General features: G+C 40.8%; 1 protein-coding gene across 10 annotated transcripts in view; it reads right to left on the bottom strand.

Annotated features, from left to right (window-relative positions):
- Positions 1-13,433, bottom strand: part of KYNU (kynureninase) — a 90,410-nt gene that overhangs the window by 46,252 nt on the left and 30,725 nt on the right. For all 10 annotated transcript variants that reach the window (XR_012154227.1, XR_012154228.1, XR_012154230.2 and 7 more), the window contains 4 exons: positions 10,983-11,044; positions 8,680-8,751; positions 7,382-7,456; positions 5,825-5,971 (listed from right to left, as the gene is read on the bottom strand). Coding sequence is in view for 7 of the 10 variants with exons in the window: in XM_073305393.1 (XP_073161494.1) it covers positions 5,825-5,971; positions 7,382-7,456; positions 8,680-8,751; positions 10,983-11,044 (356 nt within the window). In the remaining 3 variants the exon portion in view is untranslated. The remainder of the gene's footprint in view (positions 1-5,824; positions 5,972-7,381; positions 7,457-8,679; positions 8,752-10,982; positions 11,045-13,433) is intronic.

The raw sequence follows: 13,433 nt of genomic DNA, 5'->3' as shown, positions 1-13,433 counted from the left end.
GCCATGGGACTTTGGGTTCATCTTGCCACACTCCAGGAGCATCGGATCGCATCTGACAGAGCCCTGCTTCCCTCTGCATCCAATCTGGCTGGCCACTAGATTGATCCAGACTCTGGACTGGGAACTATAAACATCAACTGGCAGGACTGTGTGTGTGTGTGTGTGTGTGTGTGTGTGTGTGTGTGTGTGTGTGTGTGTGTGTGTGTGTGTGTGTGTGTGTGTGTGTGTGTGAGAGAGAGAGAGAGAGAGAGAGAGAGAGAGAGAGAGAGCTGCCTTCTTCCCTATAAAGATCCTGTGTGCTTCTTATAAGTATAACAAACTGTCCACAGTCTGGAAATTGCTGAAGTAAATGTCCTCAATATTTAGGGTGTCTGAGTATGGTAGAAGAGTCTGTTAACTTTTCTTTTTGCGGGTACAGTCTAACACGGCGGCTACTCTGAAACCTGTTAACTTTGTATAAATGTATAGTATTTAGATATTGCAGAGGGTAGTACCTATAAGGGTCTTTGAATGTCTAAAATTTCTTAAAAAGAAAAATTTCAGAGTAGCAGCCGTATTAGTCTGTATTCGCAAAAAGAAAAGAAGGACTTGTGGCATCTTAGAAACTAACAAATTTATTTGAGCATAAGCTTTCACAGGCTACAGCTCACTTCATCGAATGCATTCAGTGGAAAATACAGTGGGGAGATTTATATACACAGAGAACATGAAACAATGGATGTTACCATACACACTGAAACGAGAGTGATCAGGTAAGGTGAGCTAGTCACAAAGTCTTGTTGTTGGGCCTGTCCTGTAGTAGGTAACTTCTGGGTACTCTTCTGGATCTGTTAATCTATTTTCGACGTCTCTGACTCAAGGAATATTTCCAACACACCTCTGAACAACATACTAACCCACAGAGACCTTCCTACCAACACTACAAAAAGAAGGATTCTAGGTGGACTCCTCCTGAAGGTTGAAACAACAGACTGGACTTCTACATGTGTTTTCACTGATGTGCACGGGCTGAAATTGTGGAAAAGCAGCATCACTTGCCCCATAACCTCAGCTGTGCAGAACACAACTCTGACATCATAATCAAAAAGGCTGACAAAGGAGGTGCTGTCGTCATCATGAATAGGTTGGAATATGAACAAGAGGCTGCTAGGCAGCTCTCCAACACCACTTTTTACAAGCCAATACCCTCTGATCCCACTGAGGGTTAACAAAAGAAACTACACCATCTGCTCAAGAAACTCCCTGAAAAAGCAAAAGAACAAATCCGCACAGACACACCCCTGGAACCGTGACCAGGGGTATTCTATCTGCTATCCAAGATCTATAAATCCGGAAATCCTGGATGCCCCATCGTCTCAGTCACTGGCACCCTGACAGCAGGATTGTCCAACTATGTAGACTCCTCCCTACGCTACCAGCACTCCCAGCTACCTTCGAGATACCACTGACTTCCTGAGGAAACTACAATCCATCAGTGATCTTCCTGAAAACACCATCGTAGTCACAATGGATGTAGAAGACCGCTACACCAACATTCCACACAAAGATGGACTACAAGCCGTCAAGAACACTATCCCCGATAATGTCACGGCAAACCTGGTGGCTGAACTTTGTGACTTTGTCCTCACCCATAACTATTTCACATTTGGGGACAATGTATACCTTCAAATCAGCGGCACTGCTATGGGTACTCGCATGGCCCCACAGTATGCCAACACTTTTATGGCTGACTTAGAACAACGCTTCCTCGGCTCTTGTCCCCTAATGCCCCTACTCTACTTGCACTACATAGATGACATCTTCATCATCTGGACCCATGGAATAGAAGCCCTTGAGGAATTCCACCAGGATTTCAACAATTTCCATCCCACCATCAGCCTGGACCAGTCCACACAAGAGATCCACTTCCTGGACATTACGGTGCTAATAAGCGATGGTCACATAAACACCACCCTGTACTGGAAACCTACTAACCACTACATGACTCCAGCTTTCATCCAGACCACACCAGACGATCCATTGTCTACAGCCAAGCTCTACGATACAACCGCATTTGCTCCAACCCCTCAGACAGAGACAAACACCTACAAGATCTCTATCAAGCATTCTTACAACTACAATACCCACTTGCTGAAGTGAAGAAACAGATTGACAGAGCCAGAAGAGTACCCAGAAGTTACCTACTACAGGACAGGCCCAACAAAAAAATAACAGAACGCCACTAGCCATTACCTTCAGCCCACAACTAAAACCTCTCCAACACATCATCAAGGATCTACAACCTATCCTGAAGGACAACCTATCACTCTGACAGACCTTGGGAGACAGGCCAGTCCGTGCTTACAGACAGCCCCCCCAACCTGAAGCAAATACTCACCAGCAACCACACACCACACAACAGAACCACCAACCCAGGAACCTATCCTTGCAACAAAGCCCGTTGCCAACTGTGTCCACATATCTATTCAGGGGACACCATCATAGGGCCTAATCACATCAGCCACACTATCAGAGGCTCAAAAAGAAAAGGAGTACTTGTGGCACTTTAGAGACTAACAAATTTATTTGAGCTTAAGCTTTCGTGAGCTACAGCTCACTTCATCACTATCAGAGGCTCGTTCACCTGCATCTCTACCAATGTGATATATGCCATCATGTGCCAGCAATGCCCATCTGCCATGTACATTGGTCAAACTGGACAGTCTCTATGTAAAAAAATAAATGGACACAAGTCAGACATCAAGAATTATAACATTCAAAAGCCAGTCAGAGAACACTTCAATCTCTTTGGTCATTCGATTACAGACCTAGAAGTGGCAATTCTTGAATAAAAAAACTTCAAAAACAGACTCCAAAAAGAGACTGCTGAATTGGAATTAATTTGCAAACTGGATACAATTAACTTAGGCTTGAATAAAGACTGGGAGTGGATGGGCCATTACACAAAGTAAAACTATTTCCCCATGTGTATGTACATGTTCCTCAGACGTTCTTGTCAACTGCTGGAAATGGCCCACCTTCATTATCATTGCAAAAGGTCCCCCCCCCATTCACCCCTCTCTCCTGCTGGTAATAGCTCACCTTACCTGATCACTCTCATTACAGTGTGTATGGTAACACCCATTGTTTCATGTTCTCTGTGTATATAAATCTCCCCACTGTATTTTCCACTGAATGCATCCGATGAAGTGAGCTGGAGCTCACGAAAGCTTATGCTCAAATAAATTTGTTAGTCTCTAAGGTACCACAAGTCCTCGTTTTCTTTTTGTGGATACAGACTAACATGGCTGCTACTCTGAAACCTAAAATTTCTTGTCATGCTTTTAAGGTCTCCCAGACCAGCAACACATAAATAGTGTTTAGAACTGCATCTTTGTGTTGCATGAATTTTCAGTAAATTTAGGATCCTGAATCCACCCTTCCCAAGTCCTGATCATTATTGCATCAAAGGGGTTAAAGCACTTGACTGTCAATGGAAGTTGAGCATCGGTACTTTTGAAAATCCCTGGAGGAGCCAACTGATACATGTCTCACGCCACCTTTATTTAGAATCATAAAAGCTTTGTAGATTTTCAGACAGAAGAGACGGCATTTGGCTTCCAATTCTGGATGCTAATGGGATGGATGATTGCTGGAAATTCATTGTCCTCTAAAGTATTTCTATCACATAGAAGTAATAAAATATGTGACTTAGATATCTATGCACAAATGCACCAATAAGCTCTAATGGGGACATTGTGGTTTGTACGCCTTCCTATACACACCTCTAGCTCCTAATAATAATAATATACTAACATATAATATACTACTTGGATTGCCTTTCACAGGATATCAGAGGATTTTCCGAAAACCAAGGGTGAAATTCTGACCTTATGAAAGGACAGGATTTCATCCTAACGCTTGTAAATACCCCTACGAGCTAGGTAAATTGCTGTTCCATTAAGAGATAGGCAACTGGGACAGAGGTTACATGACTTGCCAAGGTCATAGAGCACCCACAATCCGCTCAAGAACTTTTCTCATTCTGATTTGAAGACTACAGTTTGTCCTGTGTCTAAGACCCATTACAGGCAGTCACCTTCACCTTGCTTTGCCTACTCTACAGAGTTTACTTTTTCTCTAGTCACCAACCAGCAGTTGCCTCAGATAACACTGAGATACCAATCCCTGAAAAGCTTAAACATAGTACAGTATGTATTACTCATTTTCCTAATATTGAAAACATATAACAGTTAAACAGATGCCAACCTAAACACATAGGGCCTGATTCTCCACTGGTATAAAAAGAATATCTCTCTATTCTTAATGGAGCTATACTGATTTGCAGTAGGTGTGGATGTGGTCCAAACTATGGAGAACATCTTTAGACTGGCACTAAAGTTAGAAGCTTGCAAGTTTACCTGAATTTACAGTTTGGTATAAATTTTTCTGGGCTGTCTGACATGTCAGACATCAGCAATATGGCAGATTTATGAGAGGGAGCATGCTCTGTGTCTGTGCACACATATACACGTGTATGCACTTAGCTCCAGCTTTCCAGAGAGTGAATGCTTTCATCACCCCCAGTATCACCTTCTTTTATGAACTGACACAGTAACCTAGCATTTGGCTACATCATCTTTCTATCAGACTATCCTTTCCTTTAATCAAAAGGCAGTGTTGTGAAGCTTGATTCATTAGAGTTAGCAAGAGGCTAGGTGATCCTCAAGGAAGATAGATCTAGTAATTATGTTTTTATACTATGCGGCTCTAAAATGTGTGGACCTAAATTCACCCAAGCCGGTGCAAGGAGGTGCAATGCCAGCTTCAAGCCTGGCAGGGGGCAGATGCAGTTACCATTGCCTATCCTCCCTTGAAGTTTCTGGCACAAGGGAAAGCAGCTTTATGTTGCATTTAGAAAAATTAGATTGTTCAGTGGGTGCACTCAATGTTTGCATCCCGTAGTCACTGTAGCTAACTCATGGACCTGCATTTGTGCCCCAGGGGTTCAGCAGAGGAGAGACAGAAGGTATAACAACAAAAGGTAGTGGAAGCCCTGGTATGATCAGGGCTGAAGCCTCAAAAGGGTTAACTGTTTAGATACAGCTATACTGCAGGTTTGTAGGAATCTAGTAACATCCAGTATGTTAATTCCTTGAGTATCTCAGGTCAGATAAGATATATCCAATAAAAAATGTGCCTCCTGATGAGTGTGCTGATCTCTTGTTGATAAGAAAACTTAATTAAGACTCTACCTTCCCCTGCATTCCGGAGGCAATCAAGATGGTTAAAAAAATTCACAGTAAGTCTCTAGTACACTGGCTGCAAGTTTCCAAGTCTGAGTTATTGTATTGAAAACCAGTCATCTCATGAAGGTGATATACTCAGTATCCTGCCTGTCTCCTGTTAACTGATCAGCTGAGTCAGAAGCTGTCAACTCCGCAAGGAACTCACCTTGCCCTGCTGACTGGAGGCAACATGCTGTGATAGCAGCTGCCAGTGAGTGGATGAGAAGACAGAACATAGCTAAATTCTGTTTAAATATAGAAGTCTAACACATAGTGCTCTATTTTAAAGAGTTTGGGATGATCATTTCCTTCCCCATTCAGAACTCTTAAGCAAGAGGCCTGCAGAATTTAATAAAGAATAATAGCCTTTCTGTAGATTTTTTTAAGCCACCCTATAAGAACTCTACGGGAAATGCAAGAATACGATTATGATTTCCTATAAATCTTTAGAGTGATTTAGATAGACCCCCTATATGTTACATATCTGTCCAGTTTATAGAGGGGGGAAAGGATTATTTTAAACCGATTTTACAGAAGTAGTCTTGGAACAATTCTACCTTTTCTTGGCCAGCCTTTGTTATTCTGGGGATGTCAAACAGCTGTCCCGTGTAGTACTGCACTCCACTCAGCAAAATTACAGCAACAGAGTCCCCTTCCTTCTCAATTATGTCAAGGATATCTTCAATTCTCAAGGTCTCCTCCCCCTAAAATAAAGTTAAAGCACATGTTTTACATCTACCCTGGCAGTAATGAAACTGTCATTTCTTATTTCATAATCTATATTTTACTATGTGCTGTGCTGCCTGCATAGGGAGATCAAAAGCGTATCCTAGCACAACAATGATCTACAAAGGTAATTGACAGGAAATAGCCTTTGAGTCAGTTACTTCAAAAAATGAAAAATCATTAGCAACTTATTTTCAAGGTGGTAGATTCCTAAAAACATTTGTTTTCCTTTCACCCCTCTTAATATTTCAGACAGTTTTAATGTACAATATAAAAAGATCTTGGTGCAAACAGAATACATAATGATTTTTATGCGGCATTTGAAAATCGTGATACCCACAAGTATTAAAAGCTGTCTATCAGGTCTCACCCTCATGTTTTAGTACACTTCATTTCCCACAGGAAGCTATTCTAAATCTGCCATATTTATACTTCAAAAAACGGCAAGTCTGTCATAATCAGAAATACAAAAAAAATCCCAAACCTTAAGTCATTAAATATAAAGAAATTTCAGCAGAAAAATCTAATTTTTATTCTTTGTAGCAAGATTTTCTGCCTCCTTCTCCCCACATTTCTTCCCACAAAGTAGCCACCACCCACCACTATCTCGGGACACCTAGGCAGTTAAAACTCAGAATGAAATTAAATTTGCTACTGCAATGAGTTTGGGTAAAATTTGCTAAATTGGAAGTAACTGCTATTATCTTAACAATCTTTGAACATCTATCAAGGATTCAGGAGTAGCCTCACTCTCCTCATAAAATTACTCAGATTTTAGAATCCAATGGTCATTATCCATATTATAGTTAAGTGGCAAAGTTCTTATGTTGAGAAGGGATCGTAATGCAATCTCTCAACATGATCTAAATTAAATATTTTTTGAAGCAGGCCCTTTCCTTAGGTTGTGATAATAAAGATACAGTATGTTGTCTTTATGGCAATCTTTTAAGATAGAAAACTATAAGGAAGATACATGCTGATGCTTCTGAATTTTGCATTCTTTTAGGAGCCTATTGTGTTATGGCAATCAGAAAATACATTATAAGTAACTGTTTTGAAAGATTATTTTCTTCCTAAGAGATAAGTCCAGCAATTTAAGCCAGACAACAAAGATAATATTGGTCCTTAAAGTCAGAAATGTATGGAAAGCAACAGAATAGACAATTAGTGGCAATCGATAAGTTCTTCTGAAAATTCTAGGCACATGAGTAGAAATATAAGAAGAGATGCATATACATAACCAACGACAACAGATGCTAAAGAATTTGGGGGACAACACCTCCATTCTTGTACTAACTACACATTTATAGCCAATGCTAACTAACTACATGTATATAGCCAATGTTAACAAGGAGAGCAGAGTTCTAACATTTATATCCCTCACAAACCTTGCGTGGCTGTACCATGAGCATGCATTTCTCCACATCAAGTCCATGAAGCCGAAGCTGAGACTCAACAGCATACTGAAAAAAGAATTTCACGCACTACAGTTTAGCAAAGCAAACGGATTTTAAAAGAAATGGCTTAGATTTTTAGATCAAACCTACACACACATCTTTCATTAAAATTAGTGGGTGAAATCCCGGCCCCATTAAATTCAATGGGCCAAAACTCCTATTGACTTCAGTGAGCCAAGGCTCTTTGGAGTAGGGACTGTTCTTTGTTCTATGACTGAACAGCGCCTAACACACACAATGGGGTTCTAGTCCATGACTAGGGCTCATAGGCCCTACAGATAGTACTACTACTACTAAGTCCACCCAGTGTCTATATCTCCAAGCTTTGCGTACCTCAGCCAATGATTTTATCACTAAAGATACTGTATTGATAATGTTTGGGGGACAATGTCACATATAGTCAATCAGAAATATTGTGCTATAGACAGTTAATAATTATAGTACAGTGGTCTGAGATGAAGGCAGTTGTACAGCTTATTATTGGGGTGTCAAAGGAACATAGAAAGCACAGAGTGTGCACAAATGAAGCTATAGTGAGCAAAGGCAAAAGTAACTGTTGAGCTCTGTAGCCTAGAATAAAGGCAATCTGAAGTTCATGCATCCGAGTTACAAATAATCCTATGAGTGATATTTGGAGTCATTTTATTGTGCCTTAAAGATTAATAAAAATTATCAATTTCCATGAGTTTACTGAGTAGATGATTAAGTAGCACTGGGCCACAAACTCAAAGATTTATTTGCTGTAAGCTGTGATGCATGGACTATTGTCTCCTATTTCATAGTACACATTCATAGCACACAAATTATGTTTAAACTAGTAATTTAAAGTGCGAAAAAACAAGCATTTCCACCTCTGTCTGGGGATATACAAGTGTTAATGTTGTGAGTTTTCTATTGATTTGGTTTCCATAAAGTAAAACAGCAACATGAATTAATAAAACAGCTACAACTTCAGTTGATTTAGGCCAGCAATTTGTTCAATGTCTTTAAAAAGACTAATAAATCAATGTACCCATTCAATCTTTTCATCTTGTAACATTTTTTATTTGAACGAAAGGAATAAAACTACAATCTGTAAAACTTGCTAAGCTCAAAAGCATCTGACAGTTTTTATTTTTATTGTAATGGTACTTGGACAAGTTTATCTAATAAATATTCAAATCAGGCTACTGATACTCTTTCCAGTATATGATTAATAATACAAATACCGTGAAATATGAATTTCTTACATGGTCGGAGGGAAAGGCTTTGGCTTCTAGAAGAATCTTATAGCGACTTGGAGTAGGGCTAAAAAAAGATAACTGTTAAAAAAAAAAAGATGTTGAAACATTTATCTAAACCAATACTAAAGAATTGATCCCCATGTATAATTTAAGAAAAATACAAACAATTTGCATTTATGTAGAGCATGTCAAAATAATCCCAGAGCACTTGAAAAATATTTAGTCTTTACAATACTCTCTGATGTAGAAAACTTTTATAACATTGTACCCATTTTACAGATTTGTAAGTATGGCCATGGAGAATTTAAGGATGAAATCCACATCTTTAAGATAATGGCAACATTACCACCGACTTCAGTGAGGCCAGTATTACATCCTACATGATTTGGTCGAGGTCATACAAGCAAATTACTGGCAGACAGAAATAAAACACAGTCATCCTGATTTTCCATCCCCCTGCTCCAATCACCAAGATCCAGATTATTTCCTTCTGTAGCAAAGCCTGCAGAGGGAGCGCAGAGCTTTCTGCAAAGTTCCCACATCATCCTCTGATGATGGGGGTGGTGTTGCTGCTGCCATCCTCCTGTGATGAAGGTTGGAGGGCCTACCTCCAAACGTAAACGATCAGGAGAAACCTGGGCCATTCATGCAGAGACTGTGTCTGTATACCAGCTCTGGATCACTGCATCACCTGCATCTCCCTGACAGAGAGACTTGCAAGGTGATGCTCCACAAAATATATAATACAGCCCCAAGCTGAATGTCATTTCCTACCTATACTCTGTCTGAAGCCACACCCACTAACCATGGCCCATCCACTTTCTACCCCTTCATGTAGTGTGGGATCCACACTGACAGAATGCCTTTCACAAGCTCCAGAAAAAGCGGGAGCTCTGGGACTGAGCACAGAACTTGGGGGGCTGTGAAGTGATCTGAGCCTAATGAAGGCAGCTTTATAATTCCATACTGAACAGTGAAAAGATTATTTACCAGGTGTTATATTTAGGGCCCTACCAAATTCACAGCCATGAAAAATGAGTCACGGATCATGAAATCTGGTCTCCCGCCAGTGAAATCTGGTCTTTTGTCTGCTTTTACCCCATACTATACAAATTTCAGGGGGGAGACCAGCGTTTCTCAAATTGGGGGTCCTAACCCAAAAGGGAGTTGCTGGAGGGTTGCCTTTACTTCTATGCTGCCTTCAGAGCTCGGCAGCCGGAGAGTGGTGGTTGCTGGCCAAGCGCCCAGCTACGAAGGCAGCATGACCAGCAGCTGTGCAGAAGTAAAGGTAACAATACCATACCATGCCACATTACTCCTGCAATGCTGCATTCAAAGCTGGGTGGTCGGAGAGTGGCGGCTGCTTAATGAGGGCCCAGTACTGTTGAAGTAAAGGTGGCAATACCTTACCAGGCCATCCTTACTTCTGCACCGCTGCTGGCGGCGGCTCTGCCTTCAGAGCTGGGCTTCCGGCCAGCAGCCGCTGCTCTCCACCTGCCCAGCTCTGATGGCAGCACTGCCTCCAGCAGCAGTGCAGAAGTAAGGATACCAGTACCGCAACCCCCCTACAATATCACTGCAACCCCCTCCCCCACAACTCCTTTTCGAGTGAGGACTCTGACAATTACAACACCGTGAAATTTCAGATTTAAATAGCTGAAATCATGAAATTTACTATTTTTAAAACCCTATGACCATTAATTTGACCAAAATGCACTGTGAATTTGGTAGGGCTTATATACTATAGTCCTTCACATGATGAGCCCATATACCATGCATTTTTTACTTAAATTGTAGGGAAATTATTAATACCTCAGATGAGAATCTTTTTGAGCTTTGATGTTTTGAGAGGACTCTCAGAGCAGCTATCAAAATGTCTCTCTGGAGATGTGTGTGGAAACTCCAAAAAAACCAAATAGGTATTTGCACACATATCTCCTGAACAAGAGTCTCGAATGCTGCCCTTTAGTCATTGTTTTATAGTGTACATGAGAAAAGATCATATTTGTCCTTAAAATGTTTGTGGAAAAAAGCTTTGCTGCCCAGCTTTTGTGCTTTGTGTTTCCTATGGGCTGAGCAAGGTGCTGTATATACCACTACATAGGTCAGAGCACTCAGCAAGATCCTCAAGTCTTTTGAAAAAGGCATCGAGATCACTGTCCCATGCTTCCTTGTAGGAACCTCCACAAAATATTTTAATTAACATAAATGAAGAGTAAAATCTTTTCAAATTCAAGGTATAAGGACTAAAGTTAATTTGACAATATCAAATGTACTAAATATTGGAGAAAAAAAAAGAATGAATTTACCATCTGGAGATGCAGATTAACAGTTAGCCCGTTCATTAGGGCTACTTCTTCCTTTTGAGCACCTGAAAAGTAATAACACAGAAGTTTCTCTCTCTTTTCACCCTGTGTAAAGTCTGGTAAAATGATGTAAAAAGCAAAGGCATGGTTTTCAGTCAATGTCTCTCAAAAGACTAGACGGCAAACATGTTTGATGTGTCATCCCACTGAAATAAAAAGTTCTCCTGCCTGACTCACTGGGTCAGTTGACAAAAAATATGTATTTTCCAGGTTTGATATAGCCATTAAGAGATAACGAAGTAGCTTCATTTCCCAGCAAACCACCAGTTGATTTACTGTTATCATTAATACCTTAGCCAAATTCAACAACAGTGTTTGTTTGCCATAAGTACATCTCTAAACAAATATCTCTAGACAAAAATATATATTAAGGAAAATCATCTATTTTTAAATGGTTAGTATACAATGCCAAGGTAAAATGCATCCTTAATAAAAATAAAAAAGATTTTTGCAAAATATAATTAATTATTATCCACAGCCAAGCTTTTGGATTCAGCTTTGAGTACATAGCTCTGAGATAACTATATAGATATATGGAAGCTAATAGGAACCTCAGGCACAACTAATGGATTTTTCCAATATTGTTCTAACTGCTTATTTATGAACCAATTCTCAAACACCTATCAGCTGCTGGGGAGGTTTTAGGCAGGATAAGGGGCTATCTGTTATACAGGGCAGAGCTTAACATGAAAAATTACCAGTTCCTGGCTTTGGTTTCATGTCTTTTTGTTGCGAAGAATTACAACCATCTGTACACCCTAGAGATGAATTAGCACTTTGCCGAGTCTCTTTTGCTGGAAGATGGGCTTGTCTGAGTTGCCTGATAATCTCTACAGATGTGGGGTAGGCTTGAGGAGAACAGAAGACCAAGAGAGGACCAAAGCTTGAAGGGGAGAGTGAACACATACACAGAAAAGGAGAAGCAGAGGAGAGGGACCCTGCACCATGATTCTGCCATCGGCTGGGCTCCAGAGAACTGTTCTGTCAGGATTGTAAGTGCACCGGTATAGGAAAAAATACTACTTGTGAATGGGCCTGAAGTAGAAAGACCAGACTGCATGGCCAGTGGGTTTGGAAACGACATGAATTTACTGCCCCAAAACCTCTGTATAAGGGATCACATACCTGCAGTAGGCCTTATTTGCTACTACTGGATGAATGGCCAAGCACTATGCTGTCTAGGATGATTTATTGTTGTTGTTGTTATTAATTGACCATATTTATTACAGTAGTGCCTAAGGACCAATGAAGAGTGGGAGCCCATTGTGCTAGCTAGGGTACAAACACAGTATTAGATGATCCTTGCCCTGAAGAGTTTATAATATAAATAGGTCTTCAGTTGCTCCTTCTGTGTGTCATTCAACCTGCCACTGTATGAGAGGGAGGGAACTGTGGCAAGATTCTAAAGAGTCAGGAGATCTCCTGAAGAATTTCTCACATGGACTTTCCAGACTCAGTGGGCAGAGGTTTGAAGCACCGTGAAGTTTGTTGGGGGCAAGCACATCAAGCCTGGTCATCTATAGGTATGAAACTACTTCACCCTCAGCCAACCTACACTTCTCTACTACCCTTTCTTTCTCTTGGCAGCATGCTCCTGCAGATGCCATGCTGTTACATGGCTGCTCAATAGCAGCTGCAGGAGGGAGCCAGAGGGAGTTAGTGCAGCTCAGAGCTATATAAACTGCATCCTTTGTTTCCATATAGAAACATGGGGCTGAAAAAGGGGTGGCACCATGAAGTGATGGGTCCCCTGCCCCTGTCTCCCCATCTCCATAAGCACACAGAGCCCCTTCTAACTAGGGCCACAGTGGAGCTAAAACTACCTTTTCTCTGCCTGTGTCTTGTTGAACTGTTCAACACATGAATAAAAATGGTTGACTGCATGCCAATATCCCAAATTAAATATGGCACTGTATTTATCACATAAGTCTTGCTGTCTTGTAATTTATATATTTAAAATTTAAAGCTTTCTTGTATTGAATTTCATGGCCACAAACACCAAGCCTCATCCAAGCCATTGTGTCCAGTTTTGGGCCCTACAAGAAGGATGTGGAAAAACTGGACAGAGTCCAGTGAAGGGCAACAAAAATTATTAGGGGGCTGGAGCACATGATTTATGAGGAGAGGCTGAGGGAACTGGGATTATTTAATCTGCAGAAGAGAAGAATGAGGGGATTTGGTAGCTGCTTTAACTACCTGAAAGGGGGTTGCAAAGAGGATGGATCTAGATTGTTTTCAGTGGGAGCTGATGACAGAACAAGGAGTAATGGTCTCAAGTTGCAGTGGGGGAGGTTTAGGTTGGATGTTAAGAAAAAAAAATTCACTAGGAGGATGGTGAAGCACTGGAATGGGTTACCTAGGGAGGTGGTGGAATCTTCTTCCTTGGAAGTTTTC

Source organism: Lepidochelys kempii, chromosome 11 (genome assembly GCF_965140285.1).
Source record: "Lepidochelys kempii isolate rLepKem1 chromosome 11, rLepKem1.hap1, whole genome shotgun sequence".
Taxonomy (NCBI): domain Eukaryota; kingdom Metazoa; phylum Chordata; order Testudines; family Cheloniidae; genus Lepidochelys; species Lepidochelys kempii.
This window is presented reverse-complemented; position numbering and strand designations above follow the sequence as displayed.